This window comes from Peromyscus californicus, unplaced genomic scaffold (genome assembly GCF_007827085.1).
Source record: "Peromyscus californicus insignis strain IS unplaced genomic scaffold, ASM782708v3 Scaffold_4__1_contigs__length_199733344, whole genome shotgun sequence".
NCBI classification, from domain to species: Eukaryota; Metazoa; Chordata; class Mammalia; order Rodentia; family Cricetidae; genus Peromyscus; species Peromyscus californicus.
In genome coordinates, this window is record NW_026294562.1 from 72,048,998 (window position 1) to 72,075,416 (window position 26,419).

Below are 26,419 nucleotides of genomic sequence, written 5' to 3' on the forward strand. Positions count from 1 at the left end.
CACACATATGAACTCACAGAGACAGGCAGCATGCACAGGGCTACACAGGTCTGGGGTCTCAGCACTGAGAGTGGAGTGGAAACAAGCCCGTATCCCTAACCCAGAAGCTGTCTCCAATTGATAACTACTTGCAAGTTTTCTCTAGTGGAGTCTCACCGTGTCTACAGACCACTCTTACAACCAGGGCCCAATGCCCAATAGTAGATGATCAACACAAAACAAACTCAATGGTATTTGGGGAGTTTTGTTGGTTTGTTTTTGTCTCATAATGACTTATCTGGGACTTTTTTTTCATTTTCTTACCCTCCAGGTCTTAAACATTATGTTTCCCAATTTTCTGTTTTGTAGGGATTTTTATGTGTTTCTTGTGCATTTTCCTTGGCTCTTTTTCTGTTCATGTATTTGTTTTCTCCTATTCAATTTTATTTGTTCTTATTTTATTATTTTTTTCTTTAGATGCCTGTTTGTTTTCTAATGAAGGCGAGCAAGAAAGGATGTGGACTTGGGTGGGGAGGATCTGGGAAGAGTTGGGGTATTTGGAACCATGATCAGAATATGCTGTAAGAAAAAAATCTATTTTCAATTAGGAAAGTAAAATTTAAGTACAATGGAGTTAAAAAAAAAAAAGAATGGAAGTAAGAAAAAAGAACAAGGAATACCATGTAACAAAATTCAAGCAGAATTTAGCACTGAAAAAGTCATCTCACTCAGAGGCCTTATTTTTCTCTTTGGGCATAGGAAGTTTCAGTCTTAAACCTAATTTTAAAATACTTTTAAAATTTATTTTAGGCATTTAGCAGAATGATATCCCATTAAAACTGTTTACATGACCCTTTTTAATCTTCTACTCTACTTCTCCTGTTTACATGGCAACATAGTAATATTCTAGGCTCAAGTCTCAAAATGAGTGAGAAAGAATAAAGGCTGTTCATAACCATCACCACCACCAAGTGAAGGTACAGGATTATTTTGATTATTGTGTGCTTATACAAAGTACATAAATACCATAGTAGAGAGTAAATAAGAATATAAACATTATAGAAATTGATTTGAAAAATAAAATAGTCTACTAAGAAAGAAGTACTGATCGTGAAGATTTTTGTGTCCACCACTGCCATGTCAGAGTCCCTCATTTGTGCCACAAAAGCAAGGTGGCAGTGTGCCAACATCTGCATAGATGCTACAGTCATCACAGCGCTGGAAGGTGCGACAAGACCCAGGGATAATGGGTTGTTTGGGCCGGATGATCTTGTCTTGGTTGAGCTTGCATTGTTCAATACAGCTTTCAGCATCCTTTGCGATTCTTAAGAAAACACACGCACAAAACAAGCTTAGAATTTTCCTTCCCAGTGAGCTTCTTACAATCACGAGGGCTATGTGGGGAAGTCCAGGGCTGGAGCCCATCACACATGCGACACCAGCCTTGGGTTAAAGCTCTCTGCTCCTTCCCATCTTTTCCTCCCCTACAATCGCTACACATGTGAACCCAGGGTACCACTCCAAGCAAGGGAGGGTGAATTGCACCCCAGTGACTGCTACAGGCCCATGAGATGTGGGAATGATGGAGAAGGTGCTACAGTTGGCTGGACTCAGCTCTGGCCTCCACCATCTAAGTCCCCAGGGAGGGACACCGTTACTGCTGACAACCAGCCTCATACTTCAGGCTGTCCCTTCTCTCCCAAACTTCAAACATCTCTTGTCTGATTCCCATCCCTGTCAGCAGTCCTCCATGGAGTCTCTATTCTCTTGGCCCACTTGGATTTTCCCACAGCCATTGAAATGAATGAGGGAACGTGTGAACTTCCCAGTGAGTGGTAAGAGGTCACTATGGTCATAACTCTGTCTGAGTAGGAGACAGCTCATCCCCAAGGCATCCTCTGCATAACTGTAAGAGGATGGAAAAGATGCTCAGTCAGGGTCCTGTTAAACACCTGAAGGCACACTCCCTGAGGCCAAGTGACAGAAAGCAATGTTGGCGCGCACAGGGTCCAGGCTGAGAGCAGTGGACTTGTAAGCTCACAACCCCGAGCTAGAAGGAAGCCCTCAAGCTTCTGTCCCCACCTGCCCCCATCCCCTCACACCTGACAGTGGCCCTTGACTTTCCCCTCCAAGTGACCAGTGCAGTAAGAAGTGACCCTGCTCTGGCAGAGGGCCCAGTGTCCCACTGGAGAAGTGGTGTTCACTCCTACTCACATGACTTACTTGAGTGCCTTGGCTATCTTCACGTAAAGACAAAAGACAACGGATATCAGCATAATTGCAGTAATCAGCATACCGCTAGCAAGGCCCATCATAACCTTCGTCCTCAGGTCGAACATCTTCCACACCTGGCAGAGAAGTTCAGGCAGTGAAGGTGGCTTCATTCACAAATTCAACAGCCACCTGGCCACCGCTGCCCCACATACCATCCCCCGGTGAAGAAGAAAGGACCCGAACACAGATCTTTATGCATGTAAGTAGAAGGAACTCTGTCCAGGGAGGTCCATGCTGACCTCAAGTGGGTAAGAGGGTTTAATTTTGGTTGAAAAGAGACTTGGATGTAAAATCCAGATAGCAGGAAATGAGGATGACAGTAGAGAGGGTATTTACTTTTCACAGGCAGTGAGGAGTCCTTGTAGAATGAACCAGACTGCAGTGGAGCCTCCTACATGCCTTCTGAACTGTGCTTACTGAATGAGAACTGACTCAGAATTCACTCCAGCAAGTACATTGAGTTAGATCTGTTTTATGGACTGAGAGAATGACTCTTCTAAACATTATTGCCCAAAACTGCTAAGAATGTACACACCTATTTTGAAAGTAGTTTTTTTTAGTGGTGGTGGGGGGAACCCCACAAATAAACAAACTAGGTTATGCTATCTCAGGGTTAAAAAGATTCTGAATGCGTCCAGCCAACTCCTTACTGAGGCTGACACAGAGGCGTGCTCAGACCATGAGCCAGCTTTCTCGGGAGTCTCTTGTGCCTCATTCTGTCTTCTAAGAGACTATGTGTCTCCCTACTAAACACTTAATCCTCCCACAGAGTCCCCTTTTCTGGAATAAACAATATACTTAGTCTAATATCTGAAACTGGGGAGCAGAAAGCCCAGAGAAGACAGAAAACAATCTGACTACAAAACATACTTACCAAAGTCAAGCCGTCCAGCACTGAACTAAGGACATTTAACACACACACACACACACACACACACACACACACACACACACACACACACACACACACCCCTCCCAAAATAAACAGTAGAAAAAGTTTCAGAAATAGGATGCTTCAGAAACCTGCAGCTTCTCAGACCTGTGATTGAGAAAGAAGGATCTAAATGACCCTGTTAGAGCAATTAAGATCCAGGCTGGTGTGCTCTGCTGTGGGAGGCCTAAGGTCTGCTAGGGCTGCTGCTGGAATACACCAGCTCCAAGCCAACCTGTGTGACATCAGCTCCCTTTCTGAGAATTCTGAATTCTGTCCCACATCTAGGCATATTTTACCTCCAAGAAATATAAATACTATTTTGGGTCCCTTAAAAATCTAACCTTTGAGAGTCTGCCAATCAAAAACTGGTTAAGTGTTTCAATTCAAGAGAATGATGGATCAAGGTTTTAAACACCCTTCTATTTAAAGCTATAGATGACTGGCTGTGTTTCAGCTACACAGTGAGATAATGCAAAGCGGGTCACTAAGACTCAAGTCCACACTCAGTGACACTGGCAGAGTCTCCTACCTCATGGTCAAACAGCTGCAAAAAAACGAAAGTTAAAGAGAATACCTCTTTTAGCCAGGTTTGTACTGTATGTTTTTTTTGTTTTTTGTTTTTTGTTTTTTGATCAGTTTTTTTTTTCAGTCTTCATTTTTTTTTCTTTAAAATCTAAGGTGACCTAAGAGAAAGATCTGTGCCTCCTACTGGGGTTACTTTTGTTTGAGGCTTTCTTCAGAAGCCAGATTTCTCAGCAGGAAGAAGTATTTCTCTGATGAGTAAGTTCAGTTTCCAGCTGGATCAAGTTACCTGCGTCCCTTCCTTTTGAGCCTAATGTTCCACCTGTCACCTAGGGACATAGACATCCAAGGATGCATCTCAGCTGAAAGTAAAAATTATATGCAGTTTAAGAAAAATTTATGTATATATAATTTAAAAATTATATCATGTATATAATATTTTAAAAAAAATCCAAAGCCCTATCTGAGACTCAAAGCACCCTTTTAACTATCAACACTGTAAAATTAAAAAATAAATATACTTCCAACATACAATGGCAAAAACTATACATCTTTCCCACTTTCAGACTGGGCATCCAGGATCCACACTCTGTAGCTAGCCCACCCCTAACTCCAGGAAATACGGTAATGATCATTTGGATTCTTACTGCTGCTGGTGAGCTGTGGTTCTCTGTATTCACCTGTCTGTTTGGGTTATGGACTGGCTCTCCATCCTGACCTCCGTTCTCTAGCTGACTTCTGTAGAGCTGTTGATTTTCAGTTTGTTCAGCTTCTTGTTGTGAGCAGAAGGATGACTTAAGCTCTTCACACATTTGGAGGAAAAACTGAAAGCCCTGGATTCATTTCTACCCACCTGTTCCTTTTTCTGGATAATCTCAATTGGCCCCTCTCCAAGTTCATGGATTCTTCTGTCTGCTCAAATTCAATATTGAGCTCCACTAGTGACATTTGCATTTTACTTATTATAGTTTCCAACTCTGTAATTTCTACCTGACTCTTCACAGTAGTTTTCTTTTTATTAATATTCTTTATGAATACTTTCTCTTAGTTCCTTAGACATGACTTTCTTTGAACATATTTTAAAATGGCTGAATTAAATCTTTGGCTAGGTAGGATCAAAATCAGGACCTTTTCAATTAACATTTTGATTGATTGTTCTATCTTTTGTGGGCCCTATTTTACCATGCTTTACAGTCATTTTTTGAAACTAGATATCTTATTTTTTTTAAAGTTTATTTATTTATTATGTATACAGTATGTCTGCAGGCCAGAAGACAGCACCAGATCTCATTATAAATGGTTGTGAGCTACCATGTGGTTGCTGGAAATTGTACTCAGGACCTCTGGAAGAGCAGCCAATGCTCTTAACCTCTGAGTCATCTCTCCAGCCCAGAAAACTAAATATTTTAAATGGTACAACATGGTGTCTTTGAAAATTAGTCTTCTAAAGAAAATGTAGTTTCTTGAGTGGCTTTCCCCACTTGATTCTCTAACATCTGTGTCCTTTGTTGTATGTGGACACTGATTTGCCCAGAGACAATTAATAATTAGGCAAAAATTTCTTTAAATTTCTGTAACAAGAACAATAACAAAAATCTCCCAGTCTTTGCTGAGGGGCTCAGGATAACTGTGAGTCATGCTTATGACATAGAGGCAAACAGCTGAGAACTATGTCTCAGGCCTCCTCTCTTTCTTAGGAAGAGCCTCTAACATCCTCCAGATGCAGTATCTTAAGACTAGCTAATGCTTTTCTAGGTGTGTTTCTAGTCTTAGGCACACAACTTTAAATGGTACATGGTCTTCTAGACTCCCAGGAATATGTCAGAGCTTTCCAAAGTCCATAGAGTTTGGGAATCTCTTTGTCAAGTTCAAAGAAAACTCCATTTCCCCAAATTTCCAAAAGACAGAAAGAACAAATGGCTAGCTGTGGTGCCTATTAGCATATCAAAGCCCATGCTGGCCCCAGGCTCCCTCAGTATCACAAGTACCTGTTATACATTTCAAAGTTCATGCTAGCATCCTAGCTCTTCTTACCTCCTCCCCTACCCTAAACTCCCCCAGCCCACAGGCTTCTCTCCCCCTAGTTACTCATTCTCCTTATGGTCCTGCTATTTCATCTATGGTCAAGCTCTTTGTTGTCCTCTCTCCATCTCCCCCCTGTCCCTCTCTCTGCTCTCCCATGTTCTCCCTCTCTCTATGTTCCCCTTTCTCTCTCTTCCTGCTCTGCCACTGCTTCTCTCATGGCCAGGTCCAATCTGTTGGCCATGTTCAGTCTACTTCTTTCTCTCTGCTCTGGACTCTTCCAGATGCCACCGGGTGTTCTCTCTCATCGACAATAAAAACCTTCTCCTTAATTGCACCACAGAGTGGTCATGTCATTAGTGTATACACTAGGTATAATTGTCACTCAGCTTTTCCTTTATTTTTTGTCAACTAGCTAGAGTCATCTGAGAAGAGGGACTATCAGTTGAGAAAATGCCTCCATCAAATTGGCCTGTAGGCAAGTCTGTAGGGGCATATTCTTGATTAATGATTGATGTGGGAGGACACATCCCACTGTGAACTGTGTCACCCACCAGCAGGTGGTCTTGAGCTTTATGAAAAAGCAAGCTGAGTGAGCCATGAGGAACAAGCCGGTAAGAAGTATTCTCCCATGACCTCTGCTTCGGTTCCTGCCTCCAAGTTTATGCCTTGAGTTCCTTCCTTGATTTCCCTTGATGATGGACTATAGCCTATAAGCTAAGTAAATGCTTTTCTGTCTCAAGTTGCTCTTAGTCAATGTTTTATCACAGCAACAGGAAAGCAAACTAGGACAGTAGCCAAGGTTTTTCTTTGTTTTTATCAGGTTTATAGTACCAGGTATACATTCCCGCTGTGCAACAGACCTCCAATGTGATCAGAAAGTGGTGGGTTACCTCCCTCCCCGTACCAATCACGCCACTATTGCTCTAGTGGGCGTGTCTTGCCCGGCAGGTTAGTATTGTTAGTATTGTTCAGTGATCTCTTTTCTATCCCAGAGGCCAACAAAACACCTTCTGGAACTTGCAAGCTACCCAGCAGGAGGAAAGTTTCCCTGTCAGTTCCAGCTTGATTTCTCTATGTCCTGCAACCGAAGCATGTGGTGTCTTCAGCTGTAGAGTTTTGCCATCTAAGTTACAGTGGCCAACCAAGAGTGTGTCTCTTTGACTAAATATTCCATGCATGGCATCGAGATTTTTCATTTAGTAAAATGAGCATTTTAAGACATTGGCTTCCTCGCCTTATTTTTTGTTTGTTTATTTTGCTTTGTTTTGCTTCTGTTTTGAAACCCCAAATTTACTTTTGATTAGCAGTCAAATTCTAAGTTTCTCTGGGAGAAATAAAATCTGAAGAGGAAAACCAAGAGTTACACATGTTCCGATGTGTTTGGGAAATCTGTGCTGAGGTTTATTTGAGCATGGAATGGAATTCAGAACTCTGGGAAAGAAAGCCAGTCTCTAGAGAGTTGATGTCACACAGATGTGTCCCAGACTAGGGAGATGTAAGAGCTAACAATGGCTGTCCGTTCCAGCAGGCCACACTTCTGAAAGTAAGTTCTTCAAACTTAGACCTCAGCAATTACAGTTTTTTTTCTGTTTTAAGTAACATTTTTATTCTTTGAAAATTTCATATGTCGCATATGTATACAATGTATCTTGACCATATCTACCCTTCCCCCCTCACTGCCCCAGAAAGCTTCCTGACATCTCTTTCCTACTCTTATATCATCTTATAAATTTTTTTTTTATAATCTACTGAGTCCAATAAGTGCTGCCAATATGCACATGGGTGTGGAACTGTCCACCATGGCATGGACAAGTTCTTAGTGGAAGAAAATGGAGTCTTCCTCTCCCAACAACCCCCAATAGACTGCCTAGGGGTGGGGCCTCAGGAGGCCCTCCCCTATATATGCCGAAATTTTAATTGACTTGATCTTTTGTAGGTAATCACAGCTGCTCTGAACCATGGCCTCGAGAAAGCATGACACAGCACTCCTCACTCCACACCCTTTAGCTCTTATATTCTTTCTGCCCCCTCTTCCACAGTGTTTCCTGAGCCTTAGTGTCAGAGATCTGAGGCTGATAATATATGTCTCATCTATGCCTTAGTATTCACAGTCAGGTAATCTTAGCACTTTGACCAGATATTAGTATGAGCATTAACTGTTGCCCACTGCAAAAACAGAAGCTTCTCTGACCAAAGCTAAGACCAGCATTGACTTATCAGTATAAACATAAATATTAAAAGGCAGTTTGACAACATGACCATGTAGTAAAATATGAGTAGTGGGTTCCCTCCTAAAGCCCATGACCTCCCCAGTCAAGGTTTTTGACCAGAACTTAATTAACCAACATGAATTTCCTCTTGTGCAGCAGGCTTCAAATCAATCAGAAAGTAATTGGTTACACCTCCCCCAGCCCAGCCCATACACCATTCATGCCACCATTGAGTACCTACTGCCTGGCAGGTTAGTATTGTAGTATGAGGGTCCAGCATTGAGTAAGACCTCTGGTCCCTTTCTTCCCCACTAGGAGCCTGCACAATACCTTCTGGCACTAAGAAAACTAGTCATCAGGAGAGAGTTTCCTGGTCAGTTTGAGACTGATTTCTCTGTCCTGCAACCAAAGTGTGTGGTGTCTTCAGCAATAAGGTCTTACCATCTAGTTATGGTGGGCAACAAAGAGCATTGACAATACGTTGTGTTTTCTTGGGTGCTTCTGGGTCCTCCCTAACCAGTATCTCAGAAAGTTAATCCACGCTTAGCATTGTTTCCCAAGGTTTAGTTTGGTTGTCTAACTGTATTTCTAAAAATGTTGGCTTTCATCCAGCGTTGAGAAGAATCAGAAAGCTGCACGTGGGCTTTGATGTCCAGAAAGCCTATTTCCCTAGCTCACTTTTCCTCTGAGAGTGTCAGAGTTAAGTTTAAAGAACTTGAGTATTCCAAATGAGAAATGTTGAAGATTTGGGTCTTAGAAGGACAGCAGGAGCTTTCAGCACTTGAATCACCCACCCCACCCCACTCCTGCCTCCCATAACACCCACTATTTGCAAAATAGATGTTCAGGTTCTCAAATTCTTCAAGTTATGGCTTAGAAGTAGTCTTTCCTCTACAAGACCCCTGAAGCTCACACTCAGGGTGGAGTTGGTTGTGACTCTGAGCACAAGCATAATTCAAGAGGCCCAGGCATGTGGGAAGGAGGCACCCGCTAGCTCCAAGGTGGGCCCTTCTATTATTTGAGGGTCTATTAATTTCTGCCTGTCCACCTTTCCACTGCCTGTTCTTTAGCTAGCTCTCTTGCCTCAAGATTTTACATTTGAATCTCCTTTTACATGGAAAATTTCCCACCTACCTACTTTGGGCCCAGTAAGACCTCTCTGGAAAGAGTCCCTCTGGTTTACATGTAATCTGTATTTGAGGTCCATCACCCCTTCACTGAGAGAAGTATGTGGAGGCTGCTAATGACTGGGTGTGAGGGAGACCACATTCACTGCTTGTCTGCGCTTCTCTGCCCAGGTATGTCTAGGTCTTTTGACCTCCGAACAATAATCATGATCGCCATTGGTAGTGGGATCCTGGCAGGCATGTTTCTACTGATAGGAGTTGTTCTCTGTCTTTACACCAAAATATCCAAGGCACTGAATTCAACTAGGTAAGAATGAAAAATACTGTTATCTAATGGGACACTGGGCCCTCTGCTAGAGCAGGGTCACTTCTTACTGCAGTGGTCACTTGGAGGGGAAAGTCAAGGGCCACTGTCAGGTGTGAGAGGATGGGGGCAGGTGGGGACAGAAGCTTGAGGGCTTTCCTTCTAGCTTGGGGTTGTGAGCTTACAAGTCCACTGCTCTCAGCCTGGACACTGTGTGCCAACATTGCTTTCTGTCACTTGGCCTCAGGGAGTGTGCCTTCAGGTGTTTAACAGGACCCTAACTGAGCATCTTTTCCATCCTCAGCACTGTAGACTGGAGAATCCACAGAGGATGCCTTGGGGATGAGCTGTCTCCTACTCAGACAGAGTATGACCATAGTGACCTCTTACCACTCACTGGGAAGTTCACACGTTCCCTCATTCATTTCAATGGCTGTGGGAAAATCCAAGTGGGCCAAGAGAATAGAGACTCCATGGAGGACTGCTGACAGGGATGGGAATCAGACAAGAGATGTTTGAAGTTTGGGAGAGAAGGGACAGCCTGAAGTATGAGGCTGGTTGTCAGCAGTAACGGTGTCCCTCCCTGGGGACTTAGATGGTGGAGGCCAGAGCTGAGTCCAGCCAACTGTAGCACCTTCTCCATCATTCCCACATCTCATGGGCCTGTAGCAGTCACTGGGGTGCAATTCACCCTCCCTTGCTTGGAGTGGTACCCTGGGTTCACATGTGTAGCGATTGTAGGGGAGGAAAAGATGGGAAGGAGCAGAGAGCTTTAACCCAAGGCTGGTGTCGCATGTGTGATGGGCTCCAGCCCTGGACTTCCCCACATAGCCCTCGTGATTGTAAGAAGCTCACTGGGAAGGAAAATTCTAAGCTCGTTTTGTGTGTGTCTTTTAAGAACTTCAAAAGAAGCAGGTGCTGTAAGCGATACTGATCCATGCAATCCAGGCAAGGTCACCTTTGACAAGATCATCCGGGCCAAACCCATCGCTGCTGAGTCTTGTCCCACCCTCCAGTGCTGTGATGACTACAGCATGTATGCAGATATTGGTACCCTGCCACCTTGCTTTTGTAGCATAAGTGAAGGACTCTGACACGGCAGTGGTGGATAAAAAGAAATCTTCATGATCAGTATTTCAATTTCTTAATAGAATATTTTCTTATTCAAGCCAATTTCTATAGTGTTTATGTCACTGGTACTATCTAACATGATATCTATGTACTTTTGTATAAATGGACAATAATGAAAACAGTCTCTGTCTCTATTATGTTTCTTGGTTATACTTCTTATGCCAATACCCACTATGAGATTTGGGCAAGCAGGCATGTAACATGTTTTGGTAAAAATAGGAAAAAGAATAGAAAATAAAAGTGCCCTGCACTTTTCCAGTCCTGGAAGGTAAGTTGATTTCAGGGCACTTCTAACTTGAGCAGCAGTTAAGTGTGGGAAGCTGGGGTTATGGGAATGGTTCTGAGAGATTGTTCCTCCTCAGTCCAGCTTGTCAAATGTCCTGACAGGGACATCACTCACTGGGAGAGAGTGAATACATCCCAGTGGAGTATCTCTCAGTTTACCTTGTCTGACGTTTAATGATGGGTTGATCTTTGTGGCTTCGAAAGAAAGGGAATGTGGAACATAATGACACCCACCTACAATCCCACCTGGCAGGTGGAGGCAGGAGGATCGTGTGTTCAAGGTCACCATCAACTACACTGAGTTTAAGCCAATCTGGGTTACATTAGACCCTTCTTCAGAAAAGAGAGATGGTTTGTGTGCTAGCAGGAGCAGGCAAACCTGAGATTTCTCTCACTGCTGACCAGCCAGATTACACATCTGTTCAGAAGCAGGTGGCCCCTTTTGATCACTTTTACACTGGCCAGTGCCGATTCAGCTGACAAAAATCAACTATACCAAAAGCCTGTAACCCAAGACAGAAGCCCAGGTTCCCTTCCTCACAGCACCAGCAAGAGGATGGACCTCCAGCATGTCTGTTCTTTCTACGGATGCTCCTGCAGCCCCTTCTAGCGCAGATGCCTTACCTGTCATCACCATGAATTTCCTCTCCTTAGCTAGGCATATGAGCACCACAGATATAGTTAATATAAAGAGTTATTAACTAGTGATGGGCTGTCACCTACTAAAAGGGAATTAAAGAAAGACTGGAAAAGGAAATGCAGAGAGCCCCTGCTTCCTAGGGATGGAAAGAATGTGGAGGATGCAGCAGGGGACCCTGCTGCCCTTCGGGAACCATGCTGGCATGCCTGCTCTCAGAAACTGAACGCTCTAGGCCCACCTCTGTAGTGGGCTCCCCAGGGGCACCGCCCCAAGATTCTCTAGGTGAAATAACCTGTCTCTCTTGAGTTTCCAGAACACTGCCTTCATCCCTTACTTGGCTTTGATTCTTTTGTCTACCAGCAAGGTCCTAGTGAATGAAGAACAGTCGAGTACCTTCTAACCTCATCCAGTGGGCAGCTGAGTACCTGATATGGGGAGGCCTGTGGCAGCTTGTCCTTACCTGAGGGACTAGGTCTCATTTGGGTATTAGAAGGCACATGAGGAAGGTGGGACAGGGCATCTGGGGGATTTTCAGGATAGGCAGTAGGTCAGAGCACTCACAGAGAACCAACGGATTCAGATTACATCTTAACTTGGCCTGCACTTTGGGAAGCCCCAAGACCTCTCCCAGCCATCAGTTACTTTCATTTAGAGTGGGACTTGTGTAGGGACCATTAGTGAGAGGAGGTCTTCCATGCTCACAGAAATCCTGACTCATGGCAATGACACAAAGCAGGCTTCCCACCTACTTGGACTCCAGGTGTTCTTCCCCTTCCAGGGTGACTACAAAGCCTTCACACATAGTGTTGCTCAGGGACAGGGGAAGGAGGAAATTCTAGTCATGGGAAGGAGGAGTGATTGAGGCAAAACCCAGAATGGGGTGATTATATACAGATATAGCTGATTGTGAACAGTTCCTAATAACTAGAAGGGTCCACACAGGTATCCCATTCACTACCCCACATAAATACTATGTCCATGTCTCTTATGTGGCTACTTGTGTAGATAGAATCCAGCAGAGCTGTGTCAGGATCTGGGGAGTTTCCAAGCTCCTTGTGAAAGCCACTCCTCAGTGCCATTGGGGTCACCTTGCTGCTGTAGTATAGGGTATGGGGCTAACACCTGACCCAGAACTGACCAGGAATGGATTCCTTGGGGGCACAGTTGAGGATTATCCCCTCCCCAAGTCACAGTTCAGGACTGAATGAGGAAACCTGGACTTGAGAGAATCTTGAGCAACACAAAAGAGCGGGAGGTACAGGAAGGTTCCAGTTGATCCTGCCTCATCTTGACCTCCAAGGAGCTTCTGGATGATTCTTAGTGTCTTAGTTACTTTTCTATTGCTGCGATATGACACCACAACCTAGGGAACTTATAGAAGAGAGAATTTATTTGGGCTTACAGTTCCAGAGGGGGAGTTGATGACCACCACAGTAGGGAGCATGGCTGCAGGCGGGCAGGCAGGTGGGCAGGCAGGCAGGCAGGCACGGCACTGAAGCAGTAGCTGAGAGCTTGTATCTGATCCACAAGCAGAGGGCAGACAGAGCTAACTGGGAATGGTGTGGGTGGGCTTTTAAAACCTCAAAGCCCACCCCCAATGACACACCCTTCCAACAAGGCTACACCTCCTCATCCTTCCTAAACAATTCTACCAAGTGGGGACCAAGAATTCAAATACATGAGCCTTATGAGGACATTCTCATTTAAACCACCATACCTAGAAGGGGCCATTCACTAAAAATTTCCATGTGAAGTTAGAACAAGATTGAGTCTCTCTCTACCATACAGGTTTGTCTCCATCAACTACTGCCTGGACTTTCCTCCATCTCCCTTCCCCTTTCCCTCTCCTTTACACATAGTCAGACTAGAGAAGTTCCTGCCCCAGGGCCTTTACACATGCACTTATCTTAAAGAAATCCCTCAAGTAAGATAAATGATTATCTTTCTATATTTGCTTCCATTTCATCTTCTCAAGATGCCTCTCCTTTTCCTTAATTGGCATCCTTTCCCACCCAAGTTTGCCATAGTCTATCTGATCACCCCATTTTAGTACACTCAACACACTTGCTCCTATATGTATTTTTAATTTGTTATCTATTTCCCCCACTTAGAATGCAGGTTCCATAAGAGTAAAATCTATGTGTCTTGTGCTCACTTCTGTATTCCCACCTCCTAGGACAGTGAACAATGAAAGCTTGCTCAGTGAATAAATGAAAAGTGAATGAATAAATGAATGGATGGATGAATGAATGGGCAACCCCTTTCATACACACACACTCTTCTTCCTAGTCTCACTTGGACACCGGGAGTCCTGTCTCCGAGTTGCAAGCTCATGCCTGAGGGAGTCTAATCCACCCACTTTATCCTCTTCAGAGGGACAGGGCCAGAAATCTTTGCAGGGAGGCCTGACCTGTGTTGTGTTTTCCTCCCCAATCCTTTGTCCCTCTCCTACCCCTCAGATCAGCCTCCTGTAGGCATCTGAGGACCCAACTGGGCCCAGAGTTTACCAGGTACCATGTTATCCCCTGGCCTGCTGAGCTTCGGACCCCAACGACTTCCATTCCTGGAGAAGTCATGGCCTCAAGCCAATGGTGCCACCTCACTGGTGATCTGCACAGGTGGGGCCAAGGCTCAAGCGCAGATCAATCCCAAGGCCAGAGGGACTGCTATGTGGCTGCTGCTCCCCGTGCAGAACTGGGCTGGCTGGCCTACAGCCCTTTGAGAAGTGACGTGGAAGAATGAGTGCAATGCGGGCGACTGCTGGCCAGGATGCAGCCCCACAGCTGTGGGGTTCTCACCAGCATCACCCCCAGCGTGGCCAAACTGACACGTTTCCCTAGATGCCAGGAAGCTTATGAAACTCAGAGAAATATAAAAGCCTGCGGGACCTGAGGCACCCCGCAAAGATGGAGGTCATTGGAAGGTTGTTCATTTGGGCCGTTTTAGCCGCCTGCTGTGGGGCACAGCTGAATTCCACGGTGGCTGAAGGTAAGAAAATTGAACCACATTCTTCAACTCAAACATGGAAGACCTGCTTTTACCAGGCTTCTTCCCAAACTTAGAAAGCTTTCATATCTGCCCTCAGTACAGAGAATAACTCACCTCTGTACTCTCTGGAGGACTTCTGTTTCAGTGGTCATTTCCTTAAGGCCCATGTGGCCATGTTCATTGAAATAGAAAAGGCACACACAATTTCACTGTGTCATTTCACTTTTAACAGCATATCTTAGGAAAATAATCCTAAAGCTATATACCTGCATGAATAGATATTGACATAATTTTAAAAAATGTGAATTTTAGTTGCTGATTATTTTTAACGGCAAGTCAATACAGAGACTTACTCTTAAAAATTCTAAAAGATTACATATACAAGAAAGGGTCTCTATTAAGAGGGAAAACATCTACAATTTTACAATATTGATAGTGCTTATGTCTAGAACGGCGCATGGGACATTTTTAGAATGGAGAAAAGGGAAGAGAGGAAAGGACTGGCGGATTCACAGCAGGGTTTTAGCGAGGATGCTGATCCTGGGTGGGTGGGGTTGTGCTATCCTTTTCAGTTATCCTTGTTTTCCTTCCCCTGACAAGTGTGGAACTAGTTACTGTTAGGTAAACACAGGGATGGCATTCATCGGTCACAGGTGAAAGAGAACGCAAGAAGGTTTGTTTCTAAATACATAGGGGTTTTGATCATCAGTCTCATTTGGAAAATGTATCTATTTTTGTCTTTGCTGGAGTGTGTGTGTGTGTGTGTGTGTGTGTGTGTGTGTGTGTGTGTGTATGTTTTCATGAGGTAGGGTCTTACTACAAATCCCAGGCTGCCTTTTTGCAGGGGAGCCTCCTTCCTCAGCCTTCCAAATGCTGCAGTTACAAGTACATGCCTCCATACCTTGCTTTCCCCAGTTTTCACTGGGTTCTCTTATTTTTTTCTTTTTACATGTGTCTGTCGTGTGCGCTCAAGCACATGTGTCCTCACACATTACAGTGCTCAAGCGAAGTTCAAAGGACAACTCTCAGCAGCTGGTTTTTCTCCTTCCACCGTGTGGGTTCTGGGGATTGGGTTTGGGTTGTCAACCTTGGCAACGAGCTCCGTTACCCCACTGAACCATCTCACTGGCCTCATTTTCCTTCTTTGTTTCTAATAATTTTTGTTATATAAACCAATTTTTAACTTTAAACATATTTTGATCATATTCTTCTCCTCCCCCAAGTCCTTCCAGACCCTATCCTCCTCCATACCCATCCAACGTTAAGGTCTCTCTCAAAAACAAACAAAAAACCCAATACAAAAACAAAACCTAGAAAACAAAATACATCGACAGCAACAACAAAACCTATAACCAAGTAGAAGCACAAAAAAAACCTGTGGACTCTACTATATGTTGGTCAACTGGTCCAGAACATAAGGCCTGCCCTGGAGTGGCTGATATACTCAGTGTCACTCCATTGGAGAAAACTGATTTTTCCTCTTCCAGCGGGTATAAATGACAATTCTGTTGTTAACCTTTACTCTAGTACCCTAGATTTTCATTCATTCATTCATTCACCATTCATTCATTTAAAAAAATAACAAGATAAAATATAATAAGAAAAAACAAAAACTATCACACTGAAGTTGGACAAGACAAACCAACAGAAGGAAAAGAGCCCAAGTGAAGGCACAAGAGCCAGAGACCCACTCTTTCACACACTCAGGAGTCCCATAAAACAGCAAACTGGAAGACTGGCCTTGTCTTTTAACTATTGAATTGTAAGAACTCTTTATCTATTCTAGATAGGTTTTTCTTCAGGCCCTAATATATTCTTTTAATGGACCACATGTAGAAGAATTGCAATTTCTCCCCCAGGACACAAAGGGCAAACCTGTTGCTTGTGTGTTCGTTTGCAGCAGCTGCAATATTTCCCCGAGTCACCTGCCTATTTATAGGTCTATCCTATTCCTTGTGGGAGGTTGAATCTTGTGTCTTCTGTGGATACAGGAACCATTCCTTTCCTCAGTGCTAACTATGGTATCTACCAGGCAGATCAAGATGCACGGCCAGTCTGGGAGGGGCCAATCTGGGAGAGACCCACAAAGCCCTGATCCTACAGCTCAATGCTGATGAGAACTGTACCTGGACCATCGAGAGACCTGAAAACAGGAGCATCCGAATCATCTTCTCCCACGTCCAGTAAGTAGAGGCTTCAAGTTTCTCAAGGAGGGTGCTGACTCTAGCCATGCTGGAGCAGGGGGTGAGCTTTCTGTGGAGGGGAACTCAGCTGCTTCCAGAAACTGAAGGGATTCCCCATGATGACGATAATGATGATAATTATGGTTGCTGTTCATCACTGAAGACTGGCATGCTAAAATCTGAGTCACACAGGCGCTGTGAAGCCAGTGCTTGAGTTACAGATGCAAGGAGCTTGATAACTTACCAAGATCAATCAACTAGTGCCCAGAACTATCAAGGTTGGTACCCAGGTAGTCTAGTTCTAGACTGTAGACCTTAAAATCTTAAACTCTGGTTCCAAACTCTGATCCACATTAGAGCCATCATGGAAGCTTTCAAAAAAACCCAATCCTAGGCTGTACCCTATACAATTAGATCACAGTCTCCAAGGGTTGGACCCAGCCCTGACAATTTTTGAAATTTTACTTTGAAAACATACATTTATGCATGTTTTGTAATACCCTTGCTATACCATGTGGATCCTAGCCTCTGTTGTACTACAAAGCCTCAGGATGTCGTAAGATCTGCCCCAGTTCTTTTCTCAACACCCCTCTGTAGCAAGTGCAACCCAATTCAGTAGACAAGAAAGCCCAGAGAAGCCATTCTCTGGACCAAGGTCATCAAATAATAGATAAAAGAAGGGAATGGAATCCCAGGATCCTGGCTCTGGGGCCCCGATCTTACCCCACGTCAGTGGTTCTTACTCTGTAGCTGCCAGAATCATCAAGAGGGCTCATCAAAGTGCACATGCTGGGTCACGTTGGGGTCCATACTATCTAATTTAAATAATTGGGTGGAGCCTGAAAATCTGCATAAGAAACAAATCTCAAGTGACTCTGCTGCTGCTGTTCCATCCACCCCACTGGGAGAACCAGGGCTCTACATCCCAGAAGCAGGAATTTACTGACCTTCAGTCAAATGCACAGAAGGCAACTCACCATTTTCCTGGAAAAGGAGAGCTATCAGAAACCTACACCTCTCCTCATTTTTTTTTTTTTTTGATATATAAAGAGAAAGAGCAGAATTGTGGTAAGAGCAAAAGTCAGTGGAAAGAAAATAACATTCATTGGGGTAACTTCTTGTGTACAAAGCCTATGATAGGTGCTTCATCCTAAGAACACCAAAAACAAAAACCTTACATAAAAATAAAAAGTACACTATGATGTTCATTTTACAGAGGAGAAGACTGAGGTCTGAGGTCAAACAAGGTTAAATAACTGGTCTAAAGCTCTACAGCCAGGAAAGTGCTTAAGGTGGAAGGGGAGTTCAGCTTCTCTGTGTTTGTATTACTGGCTCAAAGCCATCTTGGACATAGCTCCTCTGGGGACATTTGGAAAGAGCCTGACAGCGTGGGCAGCTGGGGGATGCTTCCCTGGAAGGTGGCCTTGGAGAAGGACTTGATTTTCAGCAAGCTTGGATATCAAATATTAGTGAGGCTGGATTCTAAATTAGAACTATTCTATATCAGCTGGTCACCATGGAGGCACAGCAAACAGGGGGGACTGCAGCCCCGGATGCCAGGCCTGTGTTTGAGCATTCCCTAACTATAAGGTGCTGGCAAGTGACTTCACTTTCCTGAGCCCATTAAGGTTGTGGTTTGATGTTAAAGAAGGGTGAAGCCCATGACTTGTCTGGCAGAGGTCTAAATGAGCCAGATTGCCGCCACTTTATAAACTGTGGTGCTAATCCGAACAGGGGACAGTGTATTTTGAAAGCTACTTTGTGAATGGCTCTTCTCCAGCCACAGGCGTGTTCTGTTCCCAGGTTGGATCCAGACGGAAGGTGTGAAAGTGAAAACATTAAGGTGTTTGATGGAAGCTCCACCAACGGGCCTCTGCTAGGGAAAGTCTGCAGTAAAAATGACTTCGTGCCTGTATTTGAATCATCATCCAATTCCCTGACGTTTCAGATCGTCACGGGCTTGACAAGTGTTCAAAGAAGTGTCTTTATCTTCTACTACTTCTTCTCTTCTGATACCTGTAAGTTGTCCTTGACACATCCTTCCCACAGCCCTCTGCAAATACAGGTCACAACAGCTCCTGCTGGGACATCGTGCTCTCAAGCCCTGTCTGGAGGAAAGGCATTTCTCCAGTTCTGTGTACAGAAATCGCAGATTCAGTCGCCACCTTTGAAAATCCCATTCTTTGCTTCTGGGGAAGCTCAGGGTGCTTTTCCTCTAACCAGATTTCTGGCGAGGCAGATTTGGCTCATCAGACAGCTACAGGTTGACAAGTGCTAAGCCCAATGGAGAGACTCTGTTCAGCCTGTTTAGTAACTCGAGACCTCTGCGACATCTGCCAGGGACCAGACTCCCCTGGTCTGATTCATTAGATGTGGGTTGAGGCCCTTAGGTTCCTGGAGGATGGAGTGATTCTGACAACAAGAATGGGAGCACATGTGGTGTGAGGCTGATCCAATTTTTAGACAGTCAGATGCTACATGATTCTACATAATCAGCCCCCGGTTCCAGTTTGACCTCAGGCAGAAGCCATGGCCGTGAGCCAGCAGGTTCCTGAGGAGAGCTTCACTCTGGATGTGGTAGAAGAGCTGATCTTGACACTGATATCTTGTGCTAAGGTGGAGACATCAAGCTCTTCTGGAGCTGGACCCAGGCCACCTCCTCACACCAGATGTGGAGACTCTGCCTGACATGGGTCCTATGAGTCAGTCAACCCAAACTATTTTATACCTCCAGGCTTCAGTTTTCTATGTCGTGTTGGCCTCTACTGTACCTACACTGGCAGGGAAGGACTAAGGAAGGTTGCATCTGAGCTGAGCTTTGACTACCAGCATGACTAGAGGAGAGAGAGGAGAGAGGAGCAGAGAAGGATCCTGTATTGAAACCCAAGCAGACGTGTTAAGAAAGGGCAGTCTGGAACAGCAGCTCCGATGCTGGTAGCCAGTGAGACTGGGCAGTGACTGTGGGTGAGGAGCCTCCAGCACTAGCCCTGAGGGTGTGGCTATGTTCTGCAGTTCCATGGATCTTTAGTCTGGTCCATTTGACAGTAGGGCAGAACTGTGCTGAGGGCAAAAGGTCTGGTGCTAAGGGAAGGTGAAAGCCTCAGATATGACACACAGAGAAGACAGTGGTGTGGCACTCAGGGATGACACTTTATGCCCTTACACCACAGAAAAACGACAGCCATCTTTGTCTCTTCCCAGCTATTCCAAACTGTGGTGGTTACCTGGACACTTTAGAAGGATCCTTCACCAGCCCCAATTATCCGCAGCCACACCCGGAGCTGGCATACTGTGTGTGGCACATACAAGTGGAGAAAGGCTATAAGATAAAACTGAACTTTAAAGAGGTCTTGTAAGTATTGTGGTCTACTGTAGTGACCCCCAGCAACCGGGGGACCAAACGGGGGAGGAAAAAAATCTCAGGCCCCACGCGTGGGTACATTTCAGAGAAGCATTATAGAAAGGAAAACACAGAGCAGTGCTGTTAACTATTTTTCTGGAGATTCTGAGGTCCCATGAAGGGACTGACAAAGCTTTATCATAACTCTGAGATGTCATTGTAAGGACAAATCCTTCATGACTTCAGAAGGAGTGATGGACAGTAGAACTGAATTGGTTTGGAAAGGTTTTTACATTGGAGGCCATCCTTCTTAGCCTAGAAATGGACGAATACTGCCGATTTGATTTCATCGCACTCTATGATGGCCCCTCCACCACATCTGGCCTGCTGGAACAATTGTGTGGCCGCGGGCAACCTACCTTTGAATCTTCCTCCAACTCCATGACAGTTGTGCTATCTACAGATTATGCCAATTCCTACAGGGGCTTTTCTGCCTCCTACACTTCCATTTATATAGACGATGTCAACACCAGTAAGTCACGTTTCATGACCTTTAAGCTAGTTTGAGCTTGTCGATTATGACATACATAGACCCTGCTTCTTAGTTCTTAGCCTGAATGTGGCTAGCCTTGTTTGCCAGCCTGCCCCGGGAACTTGGAGAATATAGCTAATCCAGAGGCTTGAGGATCCGCTCTGTGCCTTGCTTACTACAGGAGGATGTAAATGACTCCATTAAGCTAAAAATGACTTCTGCAGGGTCTGGTTGGGCTAAGGTCTTCTGTAATGACATCATTTTAAAGAAATGTAACATAATAATTGGGGAAGAAGAGGCTACGAATTTGGGAGTGGGGTAATGGAAAGAGTTAGACGGAAGGCATTTGGGAGGGGCTTAGGGAGTGAATGGGAAAAAAGGGGGAAAGTGATGTAACCATTTTAATTAAAATGTATAAATATATTAGATGTGTAGATTATAGCTCTAAATAAGGTAGCAACGGGCATGTGGAAAAAAATCACCAACTACTTGCCTGTGGCAGTCTTCTACCTACTATTTAAGGTATTGTGAGTTCAGATATTTATTTATTTTGTGTGTGTGTATGTATGGGCACGTGCGTGTGTTCATGTATTTGTGTGTGTGTGTGTGTGTGTGTGTGTGTGTGTGTGTGTGTGTGTGGCCAGAGCAGGGCATGGGGGCTCCTTCTCTAGCACTTTCTGTCTTATTCCTTGAGACAGGGTCTTAATCTGGAGGTGGGCTGGCAGCCAGCAAACCATAGTGATCTTTCTGTCTCACTCCTCAAGAGCTCTAGAGTTCCAGGCACGAACACAGCCACACCTGGCTTTTTATGGGGATGCTGGGGATTCGAACTCAGGTCCTCATGCTTGTGCACAAAGTTCTTTTACTGCTAGCCATCTTCCCAGCCCAGTGTTTACAGGGAGTTTGTTGCTATTGTTTTGCTTGTTGAGACAAGGTCTTGTCATGCAGCCCTGACTGACCCAGAACTCACAGAGATCCACCTGCCTCTGCCTCCTAACTGCTGGGATTAAAGGCGTGCGGCACCAATTCCAGCAGGTTAAACTTGTAGTAGATTCATCTTCACATGGAGGTCTTGAAAATGCAAAGTTCCCAGCTGGCCAAAATGTGATCATTCTTTCTATTCTGTTCCCCCTTTTTCTTGATAGCATCTTTAAGCTGTGCTTCCGACAAGATGAGAGTCATTATAAGCAAATCGTACCTGCAGTCACTTAACTACAATGAGAACAACTTGCAACTAAATGATCCAACTTGCAGACCGAGTGTATCAAACGTCGTAGAATTCTCTATCCCTCTGCACGAATGCGGTACAGTTAAAAAGGTACTGTGAAACCCACCACTGGGTTCTGTCAAATGCTAAGCACATGGTGATGCACAGGCATGAAGCTTGCTGTATCTTTGACAAATGACATCAAACTCACATGGCTGGATTAAGAAAGCATGTTCATAGATGTGCACACACCCAATCACACACAGAGACAGGATTGTCTCATTCATTTGCAAGGTAACTGGAGGATGAATGCTTTTCCCAGAAGGCAAAGAGCTCTGAACCCTCACCGTAGAGAGTTGGAACATCTGTAGTCAAGATTACCTGGCTTAACAGGGAAAGTTGTTCAGAGAATGGTACATTCTGTATTTGGTAAAATTGAGCTGGATTTTAATCTCTTATTTTCCTTGAAAAGGCAGAAAGTAAAAGCATATTTTAAATATTGAAAGATGTAAGTCTGTGGTTTGGTCTGCACACTTTAGAAATACCATTTAAGACCTCAAGCATTGTCAACACTTCTAGGCCCCTTTAAGATACGTACTGTAGACTTAAACCACTTTGTGATTGAAGAAGGCGGAGGCTAGACCAGAGAAGCTGATAAATATTTTCTTCTGTCCATTTTTTCTTCCAAAAATGAACACACAAGCTTTATTTCTCAGATGTCTAGGGTGCCAAGCTCCAATCTATGTGCACGTGGGGAACTGCCTGCTTAGCCACATGAACTTAGGCCTCTTTAGGAAGGAAACATGGTAGAGTTCAGTCTTTTATTTATGGAACCCAGGGCCTCACACATTCTAGGCAAGCCCTCTGCCACCAAGCTACATTCTCAGTCCTCTTTTGATTTTTTTTTCAAAACAGGATCTCACTAAGTTGTCCACACTGGCCTTGAACTCTGTAGCTCAAGCGGGCTTTGAATTGTGATCCTTCTGCTTCAGCCTGCCTGGGAGCTGAGTTTATGGGTCTGTGCCAACAGGCCTGGTCTGATGAGTTTAAAATCTTTATAGGGCAGGAAATGTGCATTCCACAATGATGTTAATGTAATAGAAGGAAATCCGACCCAATTCCATCTTTCGATCTTTCCACTACAAGCTCCATCTTTCACTTCCTTCCTTCTGCAGGTCAGTGCTGCAGGAAAACACATTTAAGGTTGAGAGGATTTGGTGTGAAAGCTGCTCTCTCGTGACTTGTGGAAATTAAGTTGCTACCTGCAAGTCTTATCCTTCTCTGTGCTCTGAAATATTGACGGGCTAAAGTATAAAATTTGAATTCCTTCCCGTTCTGCAGATAGAGGACCACACAATCTCTTACACCAACATAATCACCTTCACTGAGTCTCCAATTTCTGCAGTGATCACCCGTCAGAAGCACCTCCAGATAGTGGTGACATGTGAGATGGAATATAATTCTACTGTGGAGATTCTGTACATAACCGAAGATGACATCATACAAAACCAAAGTGTCCTGGGCAAATACAACACCAGCATGGCTCTTTATGAGTCCAACTCATTTGAAAACCAAATAGAGGAGTCACCATATTATGTGGATTTGAACCAAACTCTTTACGTCCAAGTCAGTTTGCATACCTCAGACCCGGGTCTGGTGCTGTTTCTGGACACCTGCAGAGCCTCTCCCACGTCTGACTTCGCATCTCCGACCTATGACCTAATCAACGGCGGGTATGCACTTATGTAGTGGGTCTCTGTACGTGCCAGTGGAAGTGTTAGGATTTTGTTTGTTGTTTTGTTGGCTTTTCGAGACAAGGTTTCTCTGTGTAGCTTTGGAGCCTGTCCTGGAACTCGCTTTGTAGTAGTTTTTTTCTTTTTTTTTGGTGAGTATATGTGTTCCTGGGTGAATGAGTGAATGTGCATTATCTGTGCACGGGTAGGCAAGACACTGGCATCCATCGTCTTCCTCAAAGATTCTCTGACTTATTTTTTAATTAATTTTTCTTGTTTGTATCTACGTGTGGCACGTGTATGTATACATGTTCACTTGTGTGTTGGCACACATGGGTATTCACATGCATGAGTGGATGCATCCGTGGAGGCCTGGGGTTGATGCCAAGACTCTCACTCTACATCTTATTCATCGAGGCTGGGGGTCTCAGTTGAACCTAGAACTTTGCTGGCAGGGTGTTCTGGCTTGCTTTGGGGTTTTCCCTGTCTCCACCTTCTGAGTGCTGGAGTTACAGGTGCCCCCCCCCCTCATCTCCACCTTCTGAGTGCTGAAGTTACAGGCCCCCTCCCTTCCCCTGCCTTTTCTGTAGGTTCTGAAGAGGGATCCAAATTCTGGTTCTCATACTTGCACAACAAGTGCTTTAAGCGCGGACCCATCGCTTCATCCCCTCATTGCTTTTGGAGATAGGGTCTTTCACTGAACCCAGAGCTTGTGGATTCAGTTGGGCTGGCTGGCTGGCCAGAAAAACACAGGCCTTGTCCTTACTCTGCCTACCTAACTAACACTGGAATTGCAAGCATACTGACTTTCATGTGAGTGCTGGGGATGAACTCAGGTTCTCATGATAGTGCGCCAAGCGCTTTGCTGATTGAACAATCTCCCCAGCCCACAGTAGTAATGATTTCAATAAAGTAAGTTTTGTATTTATAAACACTCATTATGTGTGTGGGTATGTGTGTGTGTGTATGTATGTATGTATGTATATAAAATTTTCCTAGTATGGAATTTTATTAAGCTTAATCATTTAAAAATTGTTACTGTGTACTAGCCACAAATAACTCATGTTAAAATATTTAGATAGGCTGTCTGTATTCCTTGATTTAAAAATATGAATATAAAATATTTGTTGGTGGGGGAAAATAACCTACTTATGTTTTGTCTAGCGGGGCCTATTTGTGGTTTTGCTTTTTGTATATTTTGGCTGTTTTTTGCAAGGACATGGAAGGTTCTTAAATGTGTGCCATCCTTCAAACATGACGTTCTCAAGAAAATAGATGTAACATTTTTTTAAAAGAAAAGGCACGTGATCTTTTAAAAGAGATGCTCCTTTTTCCTCTAAAAGTTGATGGGCAATCAGCTGTACTTGCGCATCAATACTGAGCACTTTAGGAGAGGTGTTTGAGCCCCATATAGGTGCTGATGTTCTGGTAGCTCACAGGGCCAGGAATTTCAGAGCGGGACCTTATTACCTTTCCCAGAACCAGTCCCGCCTCTCAAGCTCACAACACTCTGAACCACTGATGTCTTTCTAGAGAGGTTCCTGGGCTCACACATTGAATACCTCAAAGCTTGTATCATCTCACTTTCACATGGAAAAGCTGCCATGTACCTTCTAACTGTCCCTAAATTGTGTTCCAGATGTAGTCAAGATGAGACTTGTCAGGTGTATCCCTTACTTGGACACTACGGAAGATTCCAGTTTAATGCTTTTAAATTCTTGAGGCATCTGAGCTCTGTGTATCTGAAGTGTAAGATTTTGATCTGTGATACCAGCGATGAAACATCTCGCTGCAATCAAGGCTGTGTCTCAAGAAGGAAACGAGATGTTTCTTCATACAAGTGGAAGACTGACTCTGTCATAGGACCAATTCGTCTGAAGAGGGACCGAAGTGCAAGTGGAAACTCAGGCAAGAATATGCTGTTCATGATCTAAGTTTACCTTGTGGCTCGTAAAATGTGGCTTAAATCTGTTGTTCCTGAGATGTGCAGTTTAGAGATTTAAAGTAGAAATTTTAGCAAACAAGTGACTACATACACAAGATGAATACTTCCATCACGTGTATCATATATGCATCTATAATCCATCGTACACTGGTACTATGCCATTAGTGTGGCCTTTAAGAGTTCATGGGTACTATCTGCATCTCTAAAAACAACTTTCTGTTAATGTCCCAGTTACAGATGTCTAAGCAGATAACCAAATTAGAAATAATCTATTTTAACTTCTCAATGAGGAACAAAGTTAACCAGTGCCCACACCAGAGCCTATTTGGGAAAAAAGGTTATCTTTTCACCATAGACAATATTAACACAGGACAACCTACTTACTTCTGGGCATGATGAAACCTGATAGGCTGCATAGGAAAGACTCAAAAGACAGCCCAGAGTTAAACGGCCTAGGATAAAACATAAACATAATGAATTCAGATTGTTTGAGAATTGTCCCCCTCTCTTAAGTTGAAATTACATATTATTAATTCATGCATACCATAGGGCATAACATGAAATTATAAATACTGCCAAAATTTGGTAATACTAATACGAAAACTATTTCTGATTCCAGGATTTCTGCCTCAAACACACGCAGCAGAAACTCCAAACCAACCTCTCAGCCATCTACACCTCTTTTCCTTCATGGTTCTTGCTCTCAATGTGATGGTTGTGGCCGCAGCCACAGTGAAGCATTTTGTAAATCGACGGATGGATCACAGATACCAGAAGTTGCAGGTCTACTAGCTCTCGACCCTAAGAAGGCCCCTTGCCTTCTCGTGGATGCTGGATGAAGCTGCTCCTCATGCCTAAACAAGGGTTAGGAATAAACCAGGAAGGCCTGAAAAGGCAACACAATACTTTTATGTTCATATCATGGTGATAGTGTGTTTCGTTATGGGATGGCTGAAATGAATAAACATTATGTCTGGTCACCTTTTTTTGGAAAAGGTCTCACTATGGAACTCTGACTGGCCTGGAACTTGCTATGTAGACCAGGCTGGCCTTGAATTTA

General features: G+C 44.1%; 3 protein-coding genes across 3 annotated transcripts; 2 read left to right on the forward strand and 1 right to left on the reverse strand.

The window, feature by feature from the left end:
• Positions 1-1,119: 1,119 nt before the first annotated feature.
• LOC128094402 (protein FAM24A-like) lies at positions 1,120-2,318 on the reverse strand. The gene is made up of 2 exons (XM_052712766.1): positions 2,203-2,318; positions 1,120-1,303 (listed from the first exon to the last, which is right to left on the reverse strand). The coding sequence occupies exons 1-2, from the start codon at positions 2,316-2,318 to the stop codon at positions 1,120-1,122; spliced, it is 300 nt and encodes a 99-aa protein (XP_052568726.1).
• A 6,926-nt stretch (positions 2,319-9,244) lies between these two features.
• Positions 9,245-10,469, forward strand: LOC128123829 (protein FAM24A-like). Its single transcript, XM_052760124.1, has 2 exons — positions 9,245-9,378; positions 10,274-10,469. Exons 1-2 carry the CDS (start codon positions 9,245-9,247, stop codon positions 10,467-10,469), a joined length of 330 nt encoding a protein of 109 aa, XP_052616084.1.
• A 3,868-nt stretch (positions 10,470-14,337) lies between these two features.
• On the forward strand, positions 14,338-26,194 carry LOC128095353 (CUB and zona pellucida-like domain-containing protein 1). Its single transcript, XM_052714215.1, has 9 exons — positions 14,338-14,419; positions 16,452-16,602; positions 18,406-18,620; positions 19,804-19,954; positions 20,257-20,474; positions 21,620-21,792; positions 23,023-23,414; positions 25,054-25,322; positions 25,979-26,194. The coding sequence occupies exons 1-9, from the start codon at positions 14,338-14,340 to the stop codon at positions 26,149-26,151; spliced, it is 1,824 nt and encodes a 607-aa protein (XP_052570175.1). The 3' UTR covers positions 26,152-26,194.
• Positions 26,195-26,419: the final 225 nt, after the last annotated feature.

Excerpts from the sequence above, each read along its gene's own strand:
- LOC128094402 (XM_052712766.1), bottom strand. The coding sequence starts at position 2,318 with ATGTTCGACCTGAGGACGAAGGTTATGATGGGCCTTGCTAGCGGTATG. Across the intron at positions 1,304-2,202 it reads AAGATAGCCAAGGCACTCAA|AATCGCAAAGGATGCTGAAA; the intron begins GTAAGTCATGTG and ends TGTTTTCTTAAG.
- LOC128123829 (XM_052760124.1), top strand. The coding sequence starts at position 9,245 with ATGTCTAGGTCTTTTGACCTCCGAACAATAATCATGATCGCCATTGGT. Across the intron at positions 9,379-10,273 it reads AAGGCACTGAATTCAACTAG|AACTTCAAAAGAAGCAGGTG; the intron begins GTAAGAATGAAA and ends GTGTCTTTTAAG.
- LOC128095353 (XM_052714215.1), top strand. The coding sequence starts at position 14,338 with ATGGAGGTCATTGGAAGGTTGTTCATTTGGGCCGTTTTAGCCGCCTGC. Across the intron at positions 21,793-23,022 it reads AATGCGGTACAGTTAAAAAG|ATAGAGGACCACACAATCTC; the intron begins GTACTGTGAAAC and ends CCCGTTCTGCAG. Across the intron at positions 25,323-25,978 it reads AAGTGCAAGTGGAAACTCAG|GATTTCTGCCTCAAACACAC; the intron begins GCAAGAATATGC and ends TTCTGATTCCAG.